The sequence below is a fragment of the Fundulus heteroclitus genome, chromosome 15 (genome assembly GCF_011125445.2).
Source record: "Fundulus heteroclitus isolate FHET01 chromosome 15, MU-UCD_Fhet_4.1, whole genome shotgun sequence".
Lineage (NCBI taxonomy): Eukaryota > Metazoa > Chordata > Actinopteri > Cyprinodontiformes > Fundulidae > Fundulus > Fundulus heteroclitus.
The window spans coordinates 3,402,790-3,429,996 of record NC_046375.1 but is presented as its reverse complement, the minus strand read 5'-3'; the positions used below and the strand labels follow the sequence as shown (position 1 = coordinate 3,429,996).

The 27,207-nt window shown below is 38.6% G+C and overlaps 1 protein-coding gene across 1 annotated transcript; it reads left to right on the top strand.

Moving 5' to 3' along the window:
* Positions 1-26,309, top strand: LOC105935409 (kinesin-like protein KIF3C). Its single transcript, XM_036147220.1, has 9 exons — positions 1-1,988; positions 18,194-18,295; positions 18,404-18,526; positions 19,675-19,793; positions 20,830-20,946; positions 21,089-21,197; positions 22,103-22,239; positions 25,535-25,618; positions 25,699-26,309. Exons 1-9 carry the CDS (start codon positions 576-578, stop codon positions 25,703-25,705), a joined length of 2,211 nt encoding a protein of 736 aa, XP_036003113.1. The 5' UTR covers positions 1-575; the 3' UTR covers positions 25,706-26,309.
* Positions 26,310-27,207: the final 898 nt, after the last annotated feature.

The following is a 27,207-nucleotide window of genomic DNA, read 5'->3' as shown; positions in this document are numbered from 1 at the left end:
TGGTGGTTGAATGGACGTGTTCGTGTGTGTGTGTCTGTGTGTGTGTGTGTGTTTTTCATACGGGAATGAAGCTCCGTCTCCGCGCAGACTGAGAGCTGCAGATCCGCTTCAGAGCATCTTTCAGCGGGGGGGGGGACTGGAAGATGCAGGCGTCGGTATTAAGCGCTGCTGCCGGATCTCTCTATTCATGACGACCGGAGGAGGATGTGTGAATTGACTTGTATCATCCCTGGCTTTGTAGGATATTTTTTTCTTCCCACCGAGTGAATCTGGACGGGTTGCGGAACCGCAATGGAGCGTCAGTCCAAAGCGTGAGAGGCATTGGCCGACAGTCTGTGTTTGTGGGCTAAAATTGGATAATAAGCAAAGGAAAACAGAAAGAGGGGGAGATCATTTGCAATGGTATTTTTTTATTTCTTTTTTTTAGCCACGATTTCCTCTCTCTATTGTGACACGACCACCAAGTCATACTGGATGCGTTATTAATAATTTTACATGAAATCTAATTCAAAGTCAATTGTCAGATAGTCTGATCAGAATTTAATTTGGATTTGTTTAATTCCAAGAAGCCAATCATGTCCAAGACCAAGAGCAGCGAGTCAGTGAAGGTGGTAGTTCGATGCCGTCCGTTGAATCGGAAAGAGGAGTCCAATGGTCCTGCTGGGGGGATTGTGAAGCTGGATCTGCTGCTTGGACAGGTGATCCTCAGAAACCCCCGGGCACCACCAAGCGAGCCCCAAAAAACCTTCACATTCGACGCGGTGTACGACTCGAGCTCCAAACAGCGAGAGCTGTACGACGAAAGCGTCCGGCCCCTGATAGATTCAGTTCTCGCCGGGTTCAATGGCACCATCTTTGCCTACGGGCAGACCGGCACCGGGAAGACCTACACCATGCAGGGCGTGTGGCTGGACCCAGAGAAGCAAGGCGTGATCCCCAACGCCTTCGACCACATCTTCACGCACATCTCCCGCTCACAGTCCGACAAGCAGTACCTGGTGCGGGCGTCCTACCTGGAGATCTACAGAGAGGAGGTCCGCGATCTCCTCGACCCCAACCACGGCAACACCAGGGGACTGGAGCTCAGGGAGAGCCCGGAGACAGGGGTGTACGTTCAAGATCTCACGTCCTGCGTGTGCAAGAGCATCAAGGAGATCGAGGAGGTGATGAACGTGGGCAATCAGGCGAGGGCAGTCGGCGCAACGGACATGAACGAACATTCGTCCAGGTCCCACGCCTTGTTCTTGATCACTGTGGAGTGCAGCCAGCCCGGACCAGATGGGAGGAAACACATCCGAGTGGGGCGCCTCAACCTGGTGGACCTGGCCGGCAGCGAGCGCCAAGCCAAGACCGGGGTCCAGGGAGACCGCCTTAAAGAAGCGGCCAAGATCAACCTGTCTCTGTCGGCTCTGGGGAACGTGATCTCAGCTTTGGCAGACGGACGTAGCAGCCACGTGCCGTACCGGGACTCCAAGCTGACCCGGCTGCTGCAGGACTCGCTGGGCGGCAACGCAAAGACCGTCATGGTGGCCACCCTCGGCCCGGCGCCCCAGCACTACGACGAGACTCTCACCACTCTTCGCTATGCCAACCGCGCGAAGAACATCCAGAACCAGCCCAGAGTCAACGAGGACCCCAAAGATGCTCTGCTCCGTGAGTTCCAGAAGGAGATCGCCCGTCTGAGGGCCCAGCTCAACCACAGGAGGTGGAGGAGCAAGCAGAAGAAGGAGCAGGTGGACGGAGAGGCCTGGGAAAGGGATGGGGACGAAGAGGAGGAGGAGGAGGCCGAGGAAGAGGAGGTGGAGAAGGAGGCAGAAGAGTTTGTGAAGCTGGAGGAACAAAGGTTGGAGAAGGAGAACGAGGCCATCAGAGAGGACCAGTTCCTGTTGGCGGAGGAAAAGCAGCGGCTCCTTGGGGAGAACGAGAAGATGATGGGGGATCTGAGGAAGAGACAGGAAGCCACCGAACAGCTGACCGCCAGATACAAGGTGAGTCTAACTGGGAAAAGTACGTCTCTTTTGATCCCACTATCCAACCAGCCTGAATGTAATCATTGTTTTTTACAAAAACATAAAAAATGATGGCAACCTAATCTGCCCTTTGTTAGGATACTTCACTCAGCGTATGTTCTTCCAGTTTCAGTGTTACACTTTACCTCTTCGCATTCTCAGGGATTTGTTATTACCTTAAACATGGACAATGTTAATTAGGCCTGAATTATATTAGAGAAAAAACCCCAATATATATATATATATATGTGCAATATAATTGGTGAATTTTGTGACAACAGTACAAGATACGACAGGTAAATTGGTACAAAGCATCTTTCTGCTTTGGGTTTACAGAAAACATACACCAGATAACGAGTAGTCCATCCACCTTTTGGAAAAAATAAACACGATTCCATCTCAAAACAAGGTTTTATTTAAAAAGTTGCGTCCGGACGATTCAGCTAACGTTTGTTACAGTTCAGTTCTTAGCAATAGACACATTGAGCATTGTGATAATGATGTACTGGTTGCTGTACCGGTATAATGGACAAGTGTGAAGGCTTAAAATATTATTCACAATTGAAAGCCCAGTTTTTTTTTGTGTGTGTGTTTTTTTTTTAAATGGCTCAGAAATTTGCTGTCAGCTTATTTATCTCTGGATGTAAACTTTACACTACACAGTATCTTGGGGTCTTGTTTACGAGTGAGGGGAGAATGGAGCAAGAGATCGGTGCGGCTGTACCGATGTTTCGTACGCTGCACCGATCTATCGTGGTAAAGGGCGCTGAGCTGAAAGGCAAAGCTCTCGATTTACGGATCTGTCTACGTTCCTACCTCTACCTATGACCATGAGATGTGGGTCATGACTGAAAGAACGAGATCTTGGATACAAGCGTCTGAAATTAGCTTCCTGCACAGGGTGGCCAGGCACTCCCATAGAGATTGGTTGAGGAGCTCGACCATCCGGCTCGGTGTAGAGCCGCTGCTCTTCCACATCGAGAGGAGTCAGCTGAAGCATCCAGGGAGCAGAACAAATGTCCTCTGGATGCCTCCCTCAGGAAGGTATTCTAGTCATTCCCACCAAGAGGAGGCCCAGAACACGCAGTAGAGACTACGTCTCTCAGCCGGCCTGGAAACGAGCTGGAGGAGGAGTCTGGGGAGAAGGAAGTCTGGGTGTCTCTCCTGAGTCTGCTACTCCTGTGACCCATGTCCCAGATTAGCAGAAGAGTATGAATACTTTGGATGTATGATTATTTTTGCTTTAAGCTTCAGTAACTCATTTGATTAAGCCATGCTTAGATCACCCGTTTTTTGCAAGTAACGTTTACCAAAACCCTCCTGGAGCAACAAGTTTTCACTGCAGAGCTTCTAATAGAAAATCATTCTTAAATACGTGAAACCAACCATCTGTCTTCTATACCTGCTTGTCCTTGAAGAGTATTTGAGCGAGAGTCTACCCTGCACTGCAAAAATGGATCTAAAAATAAGTAAAATGTTATTAAAGTTAGCGTATTTGTCCTTGATTTGAGCAGGTAAATAAGATTATCTGCCAGTGGAATGAGTATTTTGACCCCTAAAATAAGATAATTAGACATCCTGCACTTGAAATAAGATGATGGAGATGAGTTGTTCCTATTTTAAGTGCAAAAATCTTATTCCATTGGCAGATCATCTTATTAACCTGCTCAAGTCAAGGACAAATGCACTAATTTTAAGAACATTTTACTTATTTTTAGTTCCGTTTTTGCAGTGTGGACCTTTGGCACACTCACAGTTGGAGAGATCAATTGACCCAAAAGTCATGGTTGAAGCAGGAGTACCCAGAGGTAACTCACACATACATGAGGAGAACATGATAACTCCATGCAGAAAGACACCAGGCCAGGATTCGAACCCAGGACCTTCGTAATCCAGTGCGCAGACTGAGAGATCAGCCAGATCCCTTAAACCTTTTACTGTTGAAGACTATCGTCGCCACGCAGTAGCTGCGCTTTCACATCTGCTTCCCTTAGGATCCTTCATTTCCACCCTGGGGCTGTGAAGTTCCTTGTATCTTAAGAAATCGGTTCTTTCTTCACCGTTTTTTAGACACAGGTCACAATCACAGAAACAGCAATAAAAGGCTAAGCCAGAGCTGCATTAATCACTCGCCCTTATTCATTGGGCATATCCAGTCGATAAGTCACTCATGCAGAATGACTGAGTCACTGAGCTTCGTAATCCCGTAGCTGCAGCCTCGACTGTCCAACACGAGACGCTGCCGGATCGTCTTACTGAGCCCCAGAGGTGATGAGAGGTGGGAAGACATTTCTTTCTTTTAAGAGAAAACGCCCCTGTATGCTGCTGCCCCCCTTTGCTACATCGTGTATTCCTGTAGAAATTAGAAATGAGACGACGTGATTTGAAATTATTTGGTGTTCCCACGTTCTCTTTCAGTGCCGGAGAGCTTTAAACTATTCCCGGAAGCTGAACTTGATGCGTTTTGCTTTTAGAGAAGCCGCTGAGTGTGTGTAGGTGGAGAGGGTGTTAGCAGCAGAACTGCAACAACACTCACTGAGTTATTTTCATCATGTCTTTTAAAAGTTTACACTTACCCCCAACATCTCAAAAGACAATGCGCATTGGGACTAAATGGGACCCTTTCTGCTGTTTTTGTGGGAAACAGCTAAAATCAGTGACAGAATATGACATTTACACCTTAATGGGCTTTATTTATTTACTTAGCAGTCCCTGTTCGTAAGGGAAGGCGTCCCAGAGGTAATCCTGCTTCAGCGTTGCTGCACATATTTCCTCCCTTTACGTTATTCCTCAAAGGACGTTGGGGCTAATAGGTTTTAGTGCTAATTTGTTTAAAATGTTCGGAGGCTCAGTCAGCCGGCATGATTCACTGGGCAGCTGCTGAGCGATGACAATCAGAAACCGACCCCCAGCTGGAAGCTGATTAAGGGGAAGAAGTATTTCCTGCCTTTGATGCATCCGTCTTTTCTCTTGGCTGGTTTAGGAGGAAACCTGCAATATGTCAGGCTTGCTTGAATCACACAACATAATAATTTAACCCCCTTTAAGATGCTTGGTGGTAGTAGCTAAGGCTTATTTTGTCTTGTTCCTCATGTGTCAGAGCTTTAGCTCTTCCCACAAGTAGATACAAATAAATGTTGGTCTTCCTCTGGGCTTGCTGGGCCCATGCTTTTAAATCCTTCCCTCAGACACTGCCTTGTAGCTGTAAATGAATAAAACATAAGGCATTTATTTATTCACTGATGAAAATGTTCCCTAACATACTGTTATATGACAAGCCACATTTATATGTTTTGTAATTACCTCTGTTTAGTTAATGTTGAGAGATCTCCCAGTTATTCCCTGTTTTTGTGCCATCATTAGTCTAATCTGCTTTGCTTCCCACTCAGCTGCCATCCATGCGGCTGATTGTACTGCTTTCTATAATACAATCACATCTCCACGGCATTTATGGTCCTTGGTTTCTCTCTACTGTTTCTCTTGTCCTGGATCCTGGGTGTTTTCCTTCATAATCAAGTGAGGACAAAAAGAAACCAAGGAGCTGTGGAGATGTGATTGTGAAATGGAAACCAGCTGAGTGCACAATCAATCAATCAATCAATCAATCAATCAATCAATCAATCAATCAATCAATCAATCAATCAATCAATCAATCAATCAATCAATCAATCAATCAATCAATCAATCAATCAATCAATCAATCAAAGTTTATTTATATAGCACTATTGAACAATCCATATGGTGCACAAAGTGCTTTACAGGTTAATTTAAGAACAAGAAGATGTTGAGACAAAATAGATAAAATATAAAAACGTATGGGCAACAAAATAACAGAATAAAAGCGAAAAATGCATTATAGCACAATTCAAAACAGTTCTAATAGCTATATCGAAAAAGAAAACCACAAAATAAAATAAAAAGTTTCATCTGCATGTACCTAATAAATTGACCAGTGATTGAGTCCTTCTAGCCCCAAACTGATGAATTTCTGATGAAGAAAATTTGTTTAAAATATTCATTTATTATTTTTTTTCCAGGCTAGAATGAAGATATGAAAAGATAAGTGAACTAACTGCATCTCTCGTCAGCCTCAAAATCTCCAGGCATATATTCTAGCCAGAAGATCCTGCAGATATGGACGTGCTTTGAATTGTTAACAAAAATCTATTTTGTTTTTAAAATGAGAAGCTCCAAAATATCTTCTTAAGGAGGTCTTTTTGCACAGAACAAACCCGTAGTTGCCGCCTTATAACTGGTAGTATTACATTATGTTTGGTGCACAAGTTACAAATACTGATTGGGTTGAACTGCTGCAAAGGTAGTAAATATTAAACATAATCAGTACTTTTAGCCATGAAATGGTTTAGCAGCAAAAACCAAAATGTGATGCTTTATATTGTGTTTTTTATGTGTGGCCAATTAAACAGATAACTTATCAATCTACCAGTAAAGCACATCTCCTTTGAAAAAAAAAATAATATAAATATCTAGATAGACATTGAAAGCATAATTAAGTTTTAATATGTTCTCTGTATGCATTATTTATTGCCAGCTCCAGCTTCTAAGACTGGTGTTGATTCATTTAGCTGAGGTTTACATGAACCCACCAATCACAGATCAGTATCCGAAGGTTATGTTTTTCATCTCTGTTGACCAATGAGACAGCGGTTGTTGGGCGGAAAAGAGACTTTAAGTCAACTCAAGCTCAAAAATAACCTATCGGAGGTAAGATCAGACGGTAATGAATTGAGTCTCTCTCCGTTCCTGCCTTTGTCTCTTTCAAAAAGCACACTTAGGCTCACTCACAACAAACAAATGTAGGTCAGAAACTGTGAAGCACTCTTGGCTCAGCTGGTGTTTCCATCTGCCTGTTACAGTACATTGTGTTATCGGTCCAACTACTGCGTGTACGGCTGGAGGGAAGATTTAATGTGTGCCGTCCTGCTGGCTCCTTGGGTCACCACACAAGCGTGTGAACTAACAACATCACAGGTTCAGACCTGATAATTCGATCTTGTGCGGCCGTATAGCCTCTATGTTTTAGTATTTCTCATGTGCTAATATTAGACAACTGACACGAAAAAGAAATATTAACAGGGTTTCTTCCTCATCAAATATCATATTTCCTTAAACCCAAGCATTGTTTATATCCTCTACCTGTCTGATACCCTGAAATACATGTGTAGCCCCTTTTAAAGTATTGTCACTGATTTGCCTCACTTGTCAAACAGCCAATGTGATGCATGTGTGCCATAAATGCCTGTTGATGCATATTCAACACATACCCGTTGTCAGAGTCATGCAAAATTATAGCTAATTTAGCGTATTTGTGTTTCTAGATATATTTTGTTTGTATGTTCCTTATTTAAGTTAACAATCTCTACTGAATCTAGTACTGCTTGAATTTTACATAGTTGTAAAAAAAAATTAATTGGTCTCTCTAAATTGCGCTTAGGTGTGAGTGTGTGGACGGCTGGTTGTTCTGTGTCTCTGTGTTTACCTGTGATGGACTGGCAACCTGTCCAGGGTGTATCTCACCTCTGTCCCAATGACTGCTGGAAACAGGCACCAGCACCCCCACTGCTTTGGACGGAAAAGTGGGATGAAAGCAAATGGACGAATGGATGAACTTTGTCAAACATCTACAGAAGATGGCTAAATAAAACTGGATCAGTAAAAAATGCTGCATTTTCCTCTAATCAGGGATTATGATGCTCTAATTATTGACCCCTTTTGGGTTGGGGGTCAGTTTCTGCCTCAAGCGGAGGAGTTTACGTATCTTGGTGTAGTGATGGTAGAATGAGACAAGCAATGGACAGATGAACTGAGGCTTCTTCTTCTGCAGTAATGCAGGCGCTGCTCTGTTGGGTTGAATTAAGAGCTAAGCTAAAAAGTAAAGCTGTCAGTTTACCGGTCCGCTTACGTTGAGATCCAGCTCAAAGTAGAGCTGCTGCTTCTCCGCATCGAAAGGAGTCAGCTGAGGTTGTTTGGGCACCTGATCAGAATACCCCATTCGAGGTTTTATACAGGCACGTCCCACTGGGAGGAGACCCTGGGGGAGACCCAGAACTCGCTCTAGGGACTAAACATCCCGTCTGGCCCGGGAACGCCTTGGTATCACCCAGACTGAACTGGAGAATGTCGTTGGGAAGAGGAAAGTCTGGGGTTCCTGGACTTGTTGCTCCTGCGACCCTATCTGGGTTAAGCAAAAGACAATGGATGATTATTGACACTTAGCTAAGAGACAGATGGATGACAGTTGAGCTTCTCACATCCATTTAACGTGGTGATAGTATTTAAGTCTGGTGAATAGAACCTTCTTGCTTTGTTTAAAGATGACTTTCCCCACAAAACATCATGTCTTTGTAACATAACCCCTTATCAGTGTCACATTACATTAGTGTACACATATTTGATGGTACTTAATTTTTTAAATGATAATTGGTCCTGAAAGAAGACCAACAGCAGCTTTTATGGAATTTTTTTATATCCTTTGTTTTTATTTATCTGGCAGACACAAGTGATTCATAACGTGTTTGTGCAGTATTAGGATTGCAGTGGGAGACCTGTGCTCTTTTAAAGGGAAAGCTTACAATAGCAGGAAATAGCAGGGGTTGCAAAGAGTATTTATGAGATTTAAGTATCTTATCTGCCCCAACATGCATAATTCTGCATCACATTTGCATCCTTACTTGGCATTATCAACATTGCCGAACTTTTATTATCCATTTAAATAGTGCACAACTCAATGTTTACTGCATTTCTGCACATATTACTTGCACTGCATCGTACTTTTCCATACAAATGCCTTTTTGCACCATTATTTTTGCACATAAACAGTGGTTGAACATTCTGCTGCACTCTGTTCTTGCACACTGTTTTTCTCCTGCATTGTTACATCTGATCAATGCTGCACTTTATAACTTTATATTGTAATGTTGCCTTATTCCACCTGAAATCCCATTACACTGTCGTAAACTGTATGCAGCGAAGTTTCGTTCTGTATGCACTCTGTACAGACAAAATGACAATAAAGTTGTCTAAGTCATAAGGCAGTTTCACTTTAAAGGGTCAGAAATACATTAACAAGAAGAATCAAGCTGATTATCAAGAAGGTTTTGAAGTTGTGTTGTGTTATTTAATTTCCGTGTGGGATAAATAAAGTATTTTTGAATTTAATTTGAACTGAGTTAATCCATTTTTCTGTTTTGTTCTTCAGGTAGACAAGAATCAGATCTGATTTAGGACTTAATTGATTTTATTCAAGATCTGATTTGTAAGTTTTGTTTTTTGAAAATTTACTCCAGACCTTCTCACAGCAGTTACACCCCAGAACCAAACCAAAAACTCTCTTAACCCAGAGGAATTTATCTCTTTGATACATTTTGACCAGAAGATTTAGACCCTCCATCTCCAGAGACGGCCAAAAGTGGAGGTTTTGAAAATTTAGAACCCTCCTTCCTCAGAGCTCCATCCTGAAGGTTCAGGGAAAGATCATTGACAGATGGACTTTTCTACCTGAGTAACCAGTTTTGCACTGGTAGATTCATTGGAAAATGTTCCATGTTTCTTTCTAGTCTTTCAAGTTTCTTTGCAGTTTCATATATTTTATGTATATATATTTTTTTTTTGCTGCAACTGTACTGGATGGCGCTCTTCAATTGTATTTCATATTCTAGCAGATCATTCCTGTCCTGTTGACATTAACTTTTCATGCCGTCATATTTTACATTATGCATCATTCTTTAGGAGATAAGAACTTTGAGCTTTTAGCAGCCACGGAGCCCAAGCCATGCAGATTTGTTGCATGAATTATTCACATAAATCTTGTCACAACATTAGCAGGATTTCTTCCCACCCGATTTACTCTCACGACAGTAAAAATTGTTATTTTTGTTCCTGTTTACAGCAACAGTTTCGCAGATAAACTAGTATCTAACCTCATTAATGATCCTAATTTCTTTCCTCTGAATCTAACAGTTAAACCGGCATTTAATTAGCCTGCTATCAGTGCTGCTGTGAATCGGTTGTGTCTCCCTGCAGCTGCTGTTCAGGGCCTCATGCCGAGCAGCAGCTTCCTATCAGCAGGCTCCCCTGACTGACTCTTTAACGGACTATTCTTAGATCAACTTTCTGGGTCAAAACGGCAAACATCTCCTTGCTTCTTCTCAGTACCTCTCATTAGATGAGTTCTCCGTTCTGCTTTTCTAATGAATGATTTCTGCAAGGATGAGGAAAATGCTTTAGTTTTTGCAAAAACTCTCCCTTCATGTTGCTCCAATTGACTACTTTGGAGTCATTAAAACTTAAAATATTTCTAGTTCTCTGCAGCTTTTACTTTCATTGCTCTCAAACTGATCGGTAAGGATGATAAATTGACAACGAAAAAGATATTTCTCCACAAGTTGGCCCTCTACACTAATTTTAGTCTGAAAAGTGGCAGCACAACAAATAAAACTTTCAAGCTTTATAAAATTGATGTGCCAAAATCACATTACTGCCCCCCCCTTACTGCTTTAGAGTAGAAGGCACACCTCCAAATTGGTTTTTGAAAACACAGAGAATTAATTTTGTCTCTGAAAACAGTGACTCCAATAAAATAAATCTAAAAATAAAACGTCTTTTGGCAAACAGCCCAGATAAAGTCTAAGTAGTGAAAATCTTAGTTTTTTTCATGCCACTGCTCCTTTTTGAAATCATGGATCGCGAGTCTTTGATGCAAACATAAGCAGGAAAATATTTGTAATGAGAAGCGTCCAGAGTGTCCGGTTTCATCATTTAGTTTTTAATACTAGCTTTCCAACTTGAATTTTGCTGTTGAGAGGAAATCGGTGTCGACCCTACATTAGCTTATTCCTGCACCCTGCAGAATCAACAACTATGATCATAACCATCTACAAAACTAAGAGCCCTTCACAAGTTAGATCCACAAACCTTAATGTGTTTATTCAGATTTTATCTTATAGACCACCAAGAAGCAGTGCATAATTGTAAAGAATAAAACAAAGTGCAGTCTGTTGCCTTTAGAGGTCACGTAGTTTGTAAGTAGATTTCACCTGTGTATAATTTAATCTCAATATAAATTCCGCTGTTCTGTGAAGGCCCTAGAAACAAGCAACAAGGCAGATGGTGTCGGGTATAAAGTTGTAGAGATGTTTAAAGATCATAAAGCTAAATACCACAGAGCACTGTTCAATCCATGATCTGAGAATGAAAAGCATATAGCATATCTGCAAACCTACAAGCTCATGCCCGTCTACCTTAACTGGCAGACCTGAAAAAGAGAGCGTTAATGAGAGAATCAGGCCCATGGTAGCACTGGAGGATCTGCAGAGATCTACAGCTCAGGTGGGAGAAACTGTTTATGAGATAACTATATGGTGTTCACCATAAATCTGCCCTTTTCAGAATAATATGTAAGGGATTGTTGAATAAAAAACCCTAGAAGAAGTCTTATTGGCATACAGGAGACATGTTTGCATGTGGGAGAAGGTGCTCTGGAAAACTAGCGCGGCACACGCCGTCTCCTCGAAACACGGTGGTGGCAGCATGATGCTGTGGGGATGGTTTTCTGCAGCAGGGACATACACTGCAAAAACAGAACTAAAAATAAGTTACATTTTCTTGAAATGAGTGTATCTGTCTTTGTTTGAGCAGGTAAATAAGATTATCTGCCAATGGAAGGAGTCATTTTACCCCTATACTAAGATAATTAGATATAATGCACTTGAAATAAGTTGATGGAGATGCGTTCTTCATATTTTAAGTGCAAAAATCTTATTCCATTGGCAGATTATCTTATTTACCTACTCAAATAAAGTACAAATACACTCATTTCAAGAATATGTTACCTTATTCAGTTAAGTTTAGTCTGTTTTTGGAGTGTAGAAACAGGTTATAGTTTGTGCCAAGATGGATGAAGCAAAAAATAGCCCAGTCCTGGAAGAAACATAGTTTGGAAATGCAAAACAACAAGCGAGGAAGTTCACGTTCAGAGTATCAATTAAATCAAAGCATATTCACGCGTTACAAACATGCAGCCCTATTCTTGTTAATTCTTAACTCTTAAAGGTGCTCTAGATAAATTGTTCTCTAGGTTTTCTGCAAGGCTTAAAATGTTTGCCTTAGACTTTGTCTTCTTTAAACACATTTTCAGCCCTCTTTTTCTACATAATCATGATGAGATATTGTGAAGTGTGCGCTTAAAAAAGGAGGAAACAAAGAAATAAAGACAGCATCCCTCTTAAACTTTTCAGCTAGATTGAAAATGAGTAAAATAGCTTTGAAAATCCTAAAACGGCTGGGGAAGTCTAAGTTCTTGTAGGGTAAATATGAAGGTATGAGGTACACCGCGAGAGTTTTTGCAGCCTTTTTCACATAGTTTCTTCGTCTAAACATCGTCTTTTCAGCTGTTTAACCATTTTTCGCAAACACTATACAGTTCAGACCTACGCTCACATGCACAGCTGGACAGAATAATGGTGTTTCCTGTTTATATGGCTGCCTTCCTGTGAAATTAGAGCGAGGAGAAGGATGGAGAGAGAGAGAGAGAGGCTTGAATCTGAAGGTTACTGTGTGTGTGTGTGGGGGGAAGGTTGATAACAGCGCTCATCTCTGCTCTCCATTTCTCAGCATACAGGCCTGCATACGCTGAAATATTGATGAATTGGCTCAGTGTGTGTCCGTGTATGTGTATGTGTGTGTTTCTGTGTGCAGACAAACACAGTGTGTGACCTTTTGCAAGCCATTTGTTCATGTCATACTTGTAGCATACCGGGGGGAAATGCAGGAATTTCTGCATGTAGATATAAAATAATGAACGCTGTGTTTTACAAGGAATGCAGACATTGATATTTACTTATACAATCTTACACCTGATAATATATATATATATATATATATATATATATATATATATATATATATATATATATATATATATATATATATATATATATATATATATATATTTGCATCTGATATTGTATTTTTGTCCATGATCAGGCAGACTGAAATGAATCAGGTGACTGTTTTTGGCAGATTGTACTTTTAACCAGATGTTTCTGAGGCAGATGACTGACCCTAAGTGAACATAAATGAGATTTTGAGGCTTTAAGCTGTGGCTGCTTAAGAGGATCTGCATCGATCGGGACAAACATGAACCAGATTCTCGTGGATATCACCTTTTTTCTTCACTTTCTCCCCTCGTAGCTGCTCCTACTCTACTCCTTCGCTCTCTGCCTTCTGTATAAGAGACCTGTTGTCGTCACATGATATTTATAGCCCGATCGCTCCCGGCAGGATCCGACCTCGCCGGGATTGGCTGGCTCGACACGGATGAGCCAGCTCCGCATGCATCACTTCCCATTCTCTTTACTTTCCCCCCGCCGTCAGGAAACGGATCACTTACAGCTGGAAGAGCTTGAGCGTGCACTTATGTGCAGCTTATATGTCCAAAAACAGGTTTGCAGTCTGTACATGCACGCACACGACAACTTTTAGGAAAGTGAAATGTGTTCTTTTTTCCCCCCCTGCTGACAGATTCATAACATCAGGGGGAAAAAACATGTATCGTAAGGTTCAGCATCCAGGAATTTGAAGCAACTAATTTAATGCCGTTTTAGCAGTTGACTGAATTAATATGATAAATAAAAATATAGCGCATAACATTTCCACGTGTTGCCAACTTGCAACTTTCCTTTTACTGCTGTGGTTTCTTAAGCTGTCCATCCATTAGTCCTAATCAATGAAAATTAACACATTAAAACAGGAGGCAGCAAACAAGAGGTTGATCTGCAAGAAACACATTTGGTCAGTAATGGATTGATGATGAGGATAAACTATTATAGGTTTTATTAGGGCTGGACGATAATTCAACAACAATATATATTGATCGATAGATGTATATCAATGATAGAAAACAAAGGGTCAATAAAAAGTTCGATAGAACAGTTTTCCTTCCTTTTTTATTCAAGCCTATCATGTCGATTAACACTACAGTCATTACATCCTCCCAACCAATCACAACGCAGACCCAGAAGCCAAGCTCCACCCCCTTCAAAGAGTTCAGAGAGCACGCTTTCTTTTTCTATTTCTATTCTAGCACTGTGAAATTGTATTTGAAATGTAAAGTGAATTATAAATAACATTTATTATTGTTATGAAATGGTCAGGGCTGCACTTAATATATATATATATTTTGAATTTGTTGATAATCCTCGATCTCAATCAATATGATTTTTATGTTATCGATATGATGCAAGATATTTTAATATCTTGCATGTGAAGAGGATTTAGTGAAGGCTATTGATAGTTTTTGCATATTTTTTTATAATTCTAAAATATCAGATTTAAGGAAAAATATCCAAACACAATATTGCTAAATGTATTTCATAGCAGGCACTTGTTATTTTCATCAACTATTCTTTGTCTGTGTGGATTTTAGCTGCTGAAAGTAGAGCTCTTCCTCTGCAGGAGTAGTGCTGGAGTCTTGCTAATCGCGTTCAATGTTTGCACCCTCATTGTTACGTTTTAATTGGATGTTGCTGCAAACAAGGCTGTGTGCGGTGCAAAAAATGTCATTTGCATTATGACACTGTTGCATGACCCCCCGGCGGGGGTCACACAGTGGATCCTTTCATCCGTGAATAAAGCTAAAACCTGAAAGTATGCGTCTTCTGAAGCGTTAAACCGTTTTAAGTTGCAGAAAAAATTCCCTGCCCGCATATGAGGAATGTGGCCTGTCTGTTAGGGACCTAAAGGGAACATGGGAAGCAGAAATGGGGAAAATCCCTGCCATAAATCGGGCCTCTAATGACACTGAACGAATATGTAGGAAGACAAAGAGCGTCACACACTCTGAACACAAAGACGGCTTGAAACAAAGAGGCTTTCTGTGCTGCGTCCTCCCTGAAGGACACCACTGTACTCTGCAGCCGTTTAAATGTGTTTTTGTGTTTTCGTTTATAAGAAAAGTGTAAGTGTGAATTCATAGGAACGTATCTGCAGCAAACAGTTGTCAGGGACTCACTGTCTTTTTGTGTTGAATCCCAAAAGGAGGCGAAAACAAAATGTGAGTGGCCTCTGTTTGCCATCTATGGATCTTCTCTTTGTATTTGTTTTTTTTTGGCTTCTGTATATATATTTATATATATATATATATATATATATATTTATATTTATATATATATATATATATATATATATATATATATATATATATATATATATATATATATATATATATATATATATATATATATATATATATATATATATACAGAAGTACAGAAGCCAAAAAATATATATTTATATATCATTTCATTAACTATCCTATTTCTGAGTTCTCACTCTATCAGATTTCTCCTCTCGGCAACAACATGCAACCATATGTAATTTGGTGAGATTTAGCTGATCCCAGCAGGTCTTTGATCGTCACGGTGAAGAGAGGAAAGCTGCATCCTGATATTCGATTTTTTTAAAAGTTTAAGTAAAAATGTTTTTGTTTTTTTTGGGGCATACACTAAATATTCAGACCCTATGAAGTTTTTCATATTTTTTCATGCTTACAGCCAAAAACGTTAGGATTTAATGGGATGGACCAACACAAACAGCTGCATGTTTTTGAACCGCAATCAACAGGATCGTTGTTCTCAAATAGAAATCTTAAAAGTGTGTCACGCATTTGTATTCAACCCCCTTTTATTCCGATACACCTACTACATAATCCTATCAATCTTTACCTAATTAATGATTAACTTCCCTTTTCACCTAAATAGTGAAATGATCTCATGAACATGAACGCAACCCCACAGTTTATGAATCTGTGTCCGTTTCTGAGTGCGATTGAAGTGGCTGTAAAGCAAAAATGCTTAGAGTAGTCAGTAGGGCTAAATAGGCGCCATAATAAAATTTTGTTGATTCGCAATTCGTGTACAAACAGCATCATAAAGACGAGGGAACACAGCAGACGTGGAGAAGGGTGTGTAGAAGTTTAGTGAATAAAACAATATCCCAGGCGTTGAAGCTCCGACAGAGCTCTGTTGAAAACATGTTCTAAACATCTGTGGCACATCTGCCAACAGACGTGGCTTCAAAGACACTGCCGTCCACCTACTCTAACGAGCCGAGCAAGCAGAGCAGAATCAGAGAAGCAGCTGAGAAGTTCACGGTAACTGTAGAGGAACTGCAGAGATCCCCAACTCTGATGGGAGAATATGTCGAGACAACAGCTAATAGTCAAACACTCTCCACATATCTGATCTCTGTGGAACAGCTGCAAGATGGACGTCACCCTTCAAAGAAAAGTCATCAGCCATGTAGGGGACAGAGCACACACGTGGACGGAGGCGTCCTGGTCACATGAGACTTAAATGAAACATTTTGGCCTTCATGGAAAAGACACCCTGAAGACATTATCCCTACTATGAAACATGGTGGTGGTAGTAGCATGCTGTGGGGATGCTTTTCTTCAGTGGAGCCTATAGAGCTGGTTCAAATTGATGGACAGATGGAGCTAAAACACAGAGCAATAGAAGGAGAAATGCAAGGAAGCTGCAAAAGACTTGAGATCGGGGGGGGGAGGTTTCCCCTCCAGCAGGGCAACGAAAAGTTTAAATCAGAGCAGATTCGTCAATGCGGCCCCAAAAAAAAATGTACTCCGCACTTTTAAGATTTTTATTTGTAAAACAATTATCCATTTTAATCTTCTTCACCATCATACAAAACCTTTTGTGGTTATGCAACTTAAAAATACCAATAAATCAGCTGAAGTTGCAAATGTAGCAAATGTTCAAGAGGCAGGAGTGATTTTGCCAGAACACATTTGCTTGTGACTTGATGTCGACCCACTTCTGCAACGTCTCCATGCCTGAAGCTCAGCCGGTGTTTGAGCAGAGCTCAGCTTGCTGTTCTGTCGTGTCATCATGACGACGTTGAGCCGTCAGCACAAAGTTTCCGCTGATTGCAGCTTCAAACGCTCACAAGGACGCAAACGTTGAACGTCTACATGAACTTAGTTTGACCTCAAAGAGCCCCCCTGAGGCATTTTTACACTCTTTTTAATTGCTTAGCCATTTAGATATCTGCAGGAGGTGGATGCACTGCAAAAACGGAACTAAAAATAAGTAAAATGTTCTTAAAATGAGTGTATTTGTCCTTGATTTTTAGATTATCTCCCAATGGAAGGAGTCATTTTACCCCTAAAATAAGATAATTAGATATAAGGCACTTGAAATAAGTTGATGGAGATGGGCTCTTCCTAATTTAAGTGCAAAAATCTTATTCCATTGGCAGATTATCTTATTTACCTACTCAAATAAAGGACAAATACACTAATTTCAAGAAAAGGTCAACTTATTTTTAGTTCTGTTTTTGCAGTGTAGGTCTAGGATTGATAATAAAATCAGAAAAGATTAATTTTTCTTGTTTGTCTATTTCTTTATCGTAATGTGAACCTTCTGTAAATCAACTGATTAACGCAGAACAGACAGGCAAGAAAATTAACCCACAGGATCTACTATAACCATTTGGACATCCAAAAATTTGCCATACATGATGTGTCGCTGATCCGCAGAACTAAAATCTCAATATTTGATCATTTGAATAATCAAAAATTGGGAGGAATGTTTGCATTTGAAGTGTCCAAATTTTCTTAATCAGTTATTATTATTTTCCTTTACAATGTTTTGAAAGTACTTGTTTTTTGGACACATTTTCATCTTTAAATTCCAATAAATAAATGTTTTTTTCATGTTCACAATAATGCATTAATTTCACAATAATGCATAATGCACTAATTTCATCTCATTATTTATCAGATATGTTATTCTCAGTCAAGTTTTTCTTACATACAATTGCTTTCTTAGCATCTTATACACTTTGCCAAATATATCCATTAAATTTCATATCTTATTTCACAATATTATAATTACCTTTCAATGACGATTTATCTTTATTCTTAAATTGTTGCTCTATAATAGACCCAAATAACAACTTAATTATACACAAATGTTGTTTTTCTAACAAATGTGTCAACCGAAAACACAAAAAAGTCTATTTTTCTTTTCCTCGTTGTCCACAACTAGATTTTATTCGCTTGATAGAATCATCTGCAGATGATGCATCATGACCATCCAATGATCATCCAAATATATTTTGGGGATTTTTATATTTTTTAATTTCAGGCTATGGAGAGCAAGCTGCTGGTTGGAGGGAAGAACATTATAGATCACACCAACGAGCAGCAGAAGATGCTGGAGATGAAGCGGCAGGAGATCACAGAGCAGGTACACCACTGTTTGCAGTTTTAAATTTCCCATCAGATCATAATAACTTCATAATGCGGTAAAAACCCTTTAAAAGCTAAAAAATATTTTTTTTTTTTCTGGTTTTAGACACGTAGGGAGAGGGAGATGCAGCAGCAGATGTTGGTCCAGGATGAGGAGACGGTGGAGCTGAGGGACACTTTCTCATCTCTTCAACAAGAAGTCGAGGCCAAGACCAAGAAACTCAAGAAGGTAACGTATCAGCAGGGGAATTAATTCAGGAAACCATCAAGGATTTCTTGATAAAACTGGTGATTTAAAACAAACCCTGCCTCACACAAATAACAAGGTTATTTAACCATTTCCCATGGTCCCTCTCCTTCTTTCAAGGCTGTTCTCATTCTGTTTATTGTGCTCCCTTTTTGTTCATTAACCAGTGCGCATAATTATAAGTTTACTCTTTTTCACTCGATCATTTTCCTTGAGATGACCATACAGCCTTTTGCTGGAGTGCGCATAAAAATGTAACTAAGGATCCTGTATGGAGCATAGAGCAACTATGCCCCTCCCCCACACGTTGCTGCATACTGATTGCCAGCTCGCTCAATTAAGGCTCATTTAAGGCTACGGCACGCCTTCCTGATTTGGCAAAAAAAAATAAATAAATAAATAAATTGTGGAAGCTAAAGTCTCTCCAGCAATCTGCTGTTTTTAAACTACAGTTGCCAGGACATAAACAGCTTGCTTCCTGACTAGATTAACCTTATTAGATTCCCACTGTTGCTTGATATAAGAGCAGAATGACAATCGTGGTGTAACATTTCACCAGGCTGACTAGAAAACAAATATATCCCTACTACTAGTTGCTAAGTGACTGATGAAGATCAAACAGAAAATGCACTGAGAAAACCAAAGACGTCGTGTTTTGCGAAACAGGACATTTAACGTTCGGCTCCAGGAAGTAAATTAAGCCCAGCTGGAGGCATGCAGCCAGTACTGACAGAGACCTGGCCGGGATACAGACCATAAATCCCGATACAGGGAGGGATTCAGTAAAAAAAACAATGTGACAAATATATTAGCGCGCAGGAAAAAAAAAAAAGCAATCTCATTTTTCAAAGCATCACTTTGCTAAAGCGCAGCATTACAATTCAAGCCCCCCTGTTGAGAACCTGGAGTGTAGCCGTGAAGAGCGCGACAACTCTGCAGTGGAGGAGGGAAGCGGAGGAATGAGGGTCGGCCTGCTCCCATTGGCTGGCCCGTCCTCCACACGCCAGTGCTTCCAGTGCCGTTGCTGATGGCAACCGAGCGGCGGCGAGCTGGGAGCCGGCTCGCCGCCGCCTGGTTGCCTCGGCCCGGCTCGTTCCTCAGAGTTGATCTTTGTGCCCGTTTCCTCCCAGCTGTACGCCAAGCTCCAGTGCATCAAGGCGGAGATCAAGGACGTGAACGACGAGCACGTGAGGAGCCGGCAGGAGCTGGAGCAGACGCAGAACGAGCTCACCAGAGAGCTCAAGTTCAAGTGAGTCCACCAGGATCCACGCTGAGCGCCTCAGAAACAGGCTTTATTATTCAATTAGGGGAAAGACGTTACTACAATAAAGAGTTTAAATTCTTATTATATAATAATAACACATTTTTTATATATGTTCACCGTGACGACAACAACAACATAAACATGAAAAATGTGCTTTTATTTTTACTTATTTTTTCAGCACCTACTGTAATGATTGATAACATTTCAACTCAAAGCTAAAATATTGTTTTTAGATCTGATGGATGCTGGCTTTATTTATCTAATGGGCTCAAACTGACAATCTAAAATGATTTCAAAGTAAAGCTTTCAGGCATTTCTCAAAATAATATAATGTAAACTTATAAATATAAAGTTCAAGAAATATAGGTACGATTATTGCTAAACTGGGATTGAAAAAGGGATTTAGTTTGTGTTGCAAAATAAAGCTCTCAAACACTAAAGATAAAAGTCTTGAGTCGTCATCTTTCAATTATAAGACACTTACAGTATACATATATATATATATACACATTATATAGAGTTTTATATATATGTGTGTATGTATGTAAGTATGTGTATATATGTATGTGTGTGTGTATATATGTGTGTGTGTGTGTGTGTGTATATATGTGTGTGTGTATATATATATATATATATATATATATATATATATATATATATATATATATATATATATATATATATATATGCAGACTTCAGAGTGAAAAACTGCTCATTGAAGGCTTGTGTCCAGATTTCTGCTTTTTATCATTTATTTATTCTTAGGTTGTCTATGCACAGTTTATGTCCTTGGTTATTAAGGTTCAAATATCTTTAGGATAGGTATAGTCTGAGGGGAAGTAAACATTTGTAAAAAAAAACAATAAATAATAAAAAAAAGAGCTTTTCTAATACCAAAACATCTTTTTTTTTTCTTTAAAGATTTGAGAAAAAACACTGTTCCAGGATCATTGGTGGTCAAATTTAAACAATTTTGATGTTTAACTGGACCTCTGCCCTGCGTTGTGTTGTGGACACTCAGGTATCTGATCATAGAGAACTTCATCCCTCCAGAGGAGAAGAATAAGATCATGAACAGGCTGATGTTCGACCCCGAGGAGGACCAATGGAAGTTCAAGCCTCTGGTTCCAGATGAAAGGTTTGTCCCCCTCCCCCCCCCTCCCCCCCACCACCACCACCACCGCTTCTAATTAAGACGTTAATGTGGTTTTAATCAACAGTAGAAGATAATATATATGATTTTTTTTTATTCCTAATGATTTGTGTGTGTGTTTGTACAGTAAATCCTCACAGATGAAGAAAAGGCCGATATCTGCAGTCGGATACAAACGACCTATCAGCCATTACGCCCGGGTAGCGCTGTCGATGGGAGTTCATTCCAGATACCGGGTAAGAGGGTGTGATTTTCGCTTCTGTTGCTCATCTTATACGGGCAGAAACTTATTTAAACAGTCCTGCTGTGAGAACTGAAGTTTCATTTCAGTTTTTTAACATTTAAATTGTATCCCATTCATAGCTTTCTAGTGTAGACACAACATTTTGTATCATTTTTTAAAAAGTTTTTAACCTATAAAGTTACTTTTTATGCCTAAAATGATGAGCCAAAAATGAAATGCACGGGTAGCTGATCACTTGTGAAATCAATGAACCCTGAATTTTCAAGCATGGTGGTGGCAGCATGATGATAGGAGCCTGTTTTGCTGCCAGCAGTACTGGTGCATTATAAAATGTGGCAATAATCGTAGAAACGGACTACCTAGAAATGCAATCAGTCTTCAGATCCTCAGGTAGACCAAGGGTTTTGATCATTTAAGACCCAAACAGACATTTTCCCACTTGCTCCTGCTAACTAAAGTTCGTTTAACACAGATACGACGACGTAACCTGGGAAAGAACACACCTTATCAAGTTTTATAAATACATACAGTCTAATTAGTTTTCATGGTTGGATAAAAAAAGCATATTTATAATTTTAGGTATCAGAAAAAGTAATAAATAAATGGAGTTAGACATTTTATTCAATGCAAAAAAACTGTATTTGTGCAAAATGAAGGGGGAACATTTGTGTTTGAAAAATGACTGATGAAGAGAGGAAGACTTAATTGCACCACTGGTGTCAATTTGTTGTGGAAAATCCATGCAGATACTTTCTGCTTGAACAAAACTCGTAGTTATATTGCACATATGACATGCAACCTTGTTTAATGAAAAAGAGATTTAATGAGTACTGAAGTGAAGTCCGCAATTACAGCATTTCTAATCCTAATTTCCCTCTGGTGCACATTTCTGTGCAGGCTGAGAACATCATGTTTCTGGAGCTGGACTTGACTCCACCGAACACCTCAGCTCTGACGGACGGCGAGCAGAACCAAAGTCCCTCTCTGAACAACTCTCCCACCAAGGACAAAGGGGTCTGCAAGTCTCGCTCTTGGTGAGCCTGGATGTCGTCTTTCATCGTCGGCTAGCAACGCTTATTGTTTCTTTGTATTAGAAATCACTTTATTTATAACAAACCAGCACAGGACCAAGGTCCTTTGCCTATTAAAATAAGTTTAAAAACTATAATTAACAGTATTTAATTAAACTAGAAAAAGCTGTTCCTGCGTAACAGCGAGCGAGAATGCTAATCTGCAGAATGATTGAGCAGAAGATGCAGAAAACATTGAAATCAGATTTGAAGAATTTGAAAAAAAAATTAAGAATTTGAAGGGATTTGAAGAATTTGAAAAAATTTGAAGAATTTGAAGACATAGAAGAATTTGAAAGAATTTGAAAACATTTGAAGGAATTTGAAAAATTTGGAAATGTTAAAAAAATTTGAAGGAATTTGCAAAAATTTAAAAAATTTGAAGGAATTTGAAAGATTTGAAGAATTTGAAAAATTTTAAGAATTTGAAAAATTTTAAGATATTTGGAGAATTTGAAAAAATATGAAGGAATTTGAAAAATTTGAAGAAATTTGAAGAAATTTGTAAAATTTGAAGAATTTGAAGAAATTTGAAAATTTTCAACAAAATTGAAGGAATTTGAAAAATTAGAAAGAAAATTGAAGGAATTTGAAAAATTAGAAAAAATAGAAGGAATTTGAAAAAATTTAAGAATTTGAAAATTTGAAGAAATTTGGAGAATTTGAAAAAATTTGAAGGAATTTGAAAAATTTAAAGAATTTAAAGAATTTAAAGAATTTGAAGAAATTTGAAAAATTTGAAAATATTCAAAAAATTGAAAGAATTTGAGAAATTTGAAAAATTTGAAGATTAAGAACAATTAGAAGAATTGGAAGTATAGGAAAAATGTGAAGAATTTGAAGAATGTGAAGAATTTGAAGGAATTTTAAGCAATTTGCATTGATTTCAATGGGAACAGCCAAAAACATCGCACAAAAAGTGAAATATTTTAAAAAGTGTAAAAGTTAGCATAACCATGAGGCAGTCATGCCGGGAACGAGACGAACGTTTTGATACCAAAATTGTTGAAATCGGTTATAGTATGCGGGAGTAGTTAGACTGCGCCGAAATAATAATAATAATAATAATAATAATAATAATAATAATAATAATAATAATAAAGAAAAACAGGAAAACAATAAGTGAGAATGCTGTATAGCATTCTCACTGATAAACCCACAATACAAAAGATTTGCACTATTAGGACCCAACAGTCCTGTATTAAAGCGAAATAAAAACAGCATAAAAATCATTGGTAAAATTAGGTAAAATGAACGTCTCACACGGTGTCAAAGGTGAAGGTGAAAAGAATAATGATGATGTTGATAATATATTTGTCATTGCAAATTTTTACATTTCAATGAAATCAAAAACAGACAAAGTAGACATCTGTCTGATTTTCCAAAGGGTGGACAGTTCCACAATTTGGGAGCTGCTAAGACACGATCTCCTCCGTAAGCAGGTCTATAAGGCTGCAACAGCTCAGAGCGGTCATGCACGGCTTCAAAAGCAAATAAAAGGATTTTAAAACAAATCCTTAGGATTGGGCAGCCAGTGAAGTGAAGCTAAAATGGCTGAAACATGCTCAAGCTTTCAAGTGCCTGTTAAAAGACATTTTGCAGCCGCTGGAGATAATTATTGGATGAAGCATTGACCCCAACATAAAGTGCATTACAGTAACCCAGGCAAGTGGTAACATAGGCATAGAGTAATGTGTCAAAGTGCTGCTTGGACAGAATTGGCTTTGTTTTAGCCAGCTGCCTCAATTGGAAAAGGCTTGATTTAATAAGTGCCTTAATCTGACTTAGTGTCCACTTTGACCCCCAGGATTGTGACTACTGGTTTATACTTGGTCTAGGAATTAAAAAAACATAGTGGGTCTGAATAGGGTTCTAAAAAAAAAAATCACCTCACTCTTTTTTCATTGAATATTAAAAAGTACCTTCTGGGCTTAGGTATCATATTCAGTCTTAATTATGGACCTTTTTCTTCAGAGGAAAAGTGAAATGCTTCAATACTGCACTGTTAACAGAAAGTGCGTCCTGCTGAATGAAGACCAAACAAACCATCTTCAGCATTTGATACATTTTGATTAAAATACTGAAAAGATATGAATAATTACATTTGTATCACAAAAAATAAATAAGAAATAAATAATGGCTGCAAGTTTGGTGCTGCACAGCCAAGTTTGGGTAACTTCCCTTAAAATGTCGCCTTTTTCATGTAAGCCACATTTAAGGCCTTTTTTAAGTTTATCATGCTTGAAACATTTAATTATTAATGATTATGTGCTAGTACAAAAAGTGTGCTTATATATAGTTTATTTATATATATATATATATATATATATATATATATATATATATATATATATATTTTACAAAATGTGAATAAATAGCACAAACATAAAGTTCAGAAACACAGGAATCCTGAACCAACTGGTAAATGGATTTTATCCTGTTTTAACCTGATATATTTGTTTTTCTGTCATTTATACAGGCAGGAAAAAAATTTCCCCAATACCACTTTTTCCATTTAAAAAAACGTTATTTTTGTAAAGAACTTAAGTCAAATAATAACAGCGCAATTCCCAAAAGCACTATAGTGAAGCACAACAATAGCCCAAGCGTTTATTTTACAGCGTACCTGTTATCCAACATCAGTCTTTACATTTATAGAATTTAAGAGAAATAACTGAGGCAGTTTTGCAGAAGGTTACTTTTTTTATTGCAAACACTAGAGAAGACGTGTTATCACCAAAGTCTTCTAAAAAGTTCTTATTCATGCTTAAGATAAGATAAAAAGTTCTTATTCATGCTTAAGATAAGAGTGTGTTTTTTATTTTTAACCAATAAAACAAGCACCTTCATCATGGCTGGTCAACTTTAACCTGTATTTCAAAGTATCGTGAGAAATTGTCAAATATTCTTTTTACATTTAATTTTTTTGATAAATCAAAAATATTTTTTGTAAATATGAATGCTTTTATATGAGGTTTTTAATCTACATGTTATTACTTCTATTATGGGACAAAACCTGCGTTCAGGCTGACAACTGAGCCCTAAACGGTTTGGAGTCAATGCGTCTCTAAATGGGATTATTCAGGATTAGCCACACCCTCCCCCAGATATCCTAATCTCATGGTTTTATCTCATGTTTAACATTTAATCTCAGTATTGCCAGATAATCTTTTTAATCTGTCGATTTTAAGTGAACAAAAAAAAAAAAAAATAGATTTGCGTGTTACTTATCAATTCATTTTTTTATGCCTTTCCTCAGGTGTCAGAGCCAAAAATCCATCGCTTCCTCCTCCTCCAACAATTCCTTGGCGGGTTGTCAGACGGCCGCGCCCACAGCGGCAATGTAAAGCTTTATTACCAATAGTTTTTTTAAATTGTTATTTATTTTATTGCTTAGCTTGTTGTTTTTTTTGCCGTTTAAAGACTTTAAATGGAGGGCTACAGCCAGGACACAAACACAAACACACCATCACCTCTGCTGCCTCTAAAGAAGGCGTAAGCTGCTGTACATGGAAAGCAGGAATCTCACCGGCCGGATGAACCTCAGAGACTCTGGGATACTTCACTCTCTCTCTCTCCGTTGGTTTTGGATAAAACTATTTCTTTCCTCTGCATGTTTGAATCAAAGTTGTGGATCATTTTCAAAGAACGGCTGCGCTAACTGTGGTAAGTGTGTAAGAGAAGGGATAGTTTCCAATAGATACCAATTCTCAATGAATCTTGAGATATCTGTAAATATTTTATCTATTCAGGGTTCTTTTTTGCTTTTCTTTCAGGGTAAGTTTTGTCTGGTTTTTCTGTAAAAGAAGGACTTTAAGAGTTTGTCAATTTTTTGTCCGTGTTGGCTTTTGGAAAGGAGCGCAGTAAAAAAAAAAAAAAAAAAAAGAAGAAAAGATGTTTGCTGTTGTTGGTCAGATGTGGTACTGAAACCTGAATGATGACCTTTATCATCCATGTTCATTCCTCTGTCTTTCAGCGTCTAATTCAGTGTGGATGTCCCAAAAAGATCTCATTAAATGCAGAATGTGACACTTGTCGGACTTCAGCAATTATTTCCTGCAATTTGTTATTCAGAATGGGAAAAATAAGGTTCTCTAATCATGTGACTCCGACAGAGTGGTACTTTTTTGTTAGTGTTGTGAGTTTTTTTTTTAAGTTAAGTTAAAAGTTAAAAGAAATCCCTTGTTTTCATACATCTGATTAAGAATGTTATTACCTCAATGATATAGGGTCTAAAAGCTCAGAAAAACACTTCTACATGTATAATAAGGCAGGTAAGTGACCATTTATCTATCTAATTTGCATTGGCCAGTGGCTACATGGAAGATACTGACTGACTTTTTGAGGCGGTTGCATGCTTAATCGGTGTGTGTGTATGTATATATATATATATATATATATATATATATATATATATATATATATATATATATATATATATATATATATATATTTAAGTTTTACGTTTCAACTGTGTTGCAACATTTTATTTGCATTCTTTTGTCTGAAATCAGTCTTAACCCTATAATACCAAATGTATAATCTCTGATACAAATATTTATGAGAGCTCTAGCTCTTCAACAAAGTCAATATTCTTCTGAACATACACTTTACAACATATAAATTCATATTTTTTACACACACACTATATAAAAATGCAGAAAACATGAGGAAAGTTTATTTTTTAATCTAACGTACCAATTACGATGCAATTTGAAAGCCTGACGTTTTATTTATTTTTCAGATCTCCCCTAAAAGATTATCTTTTTTTTTTTAAATGTGAAGTTTCCTCACAATTACCTATATCAGGCTTTAAAGAGTTGAAACATATGGAGGAAAAAAAAAAAGAAACAAAACACCAGAAAGTGAAACATGTACTAGAACTGCAGTTGAAAATCAGATTAGCGTTCATACAGCTGTGTTCTTGTGATG

Coding starts and splice junctions, on each gene's coding strand:
- LOC105935409 (XM_036147220.1), top strand. CDS start 576: ATGTCCAAGACCAAGAGCAGCGAGTCAGTGAAGGTGGTAGTTCGATGC. Junction 18,527..19,674: donor AGACCAAGAAACTCAAGAAG/GTAACGTATCAG, acceptor GTTTCCTCCCAG/CTGTACGCCAAGCTCCAGTG. Junction 22,240..25,534: donor GTCTGCAAGTCTCGCTCTTG/GTGAGCCTGGAT, acceptor GCCTTTCCTCAG/GTGTCAGAGCCAAAAATCCA.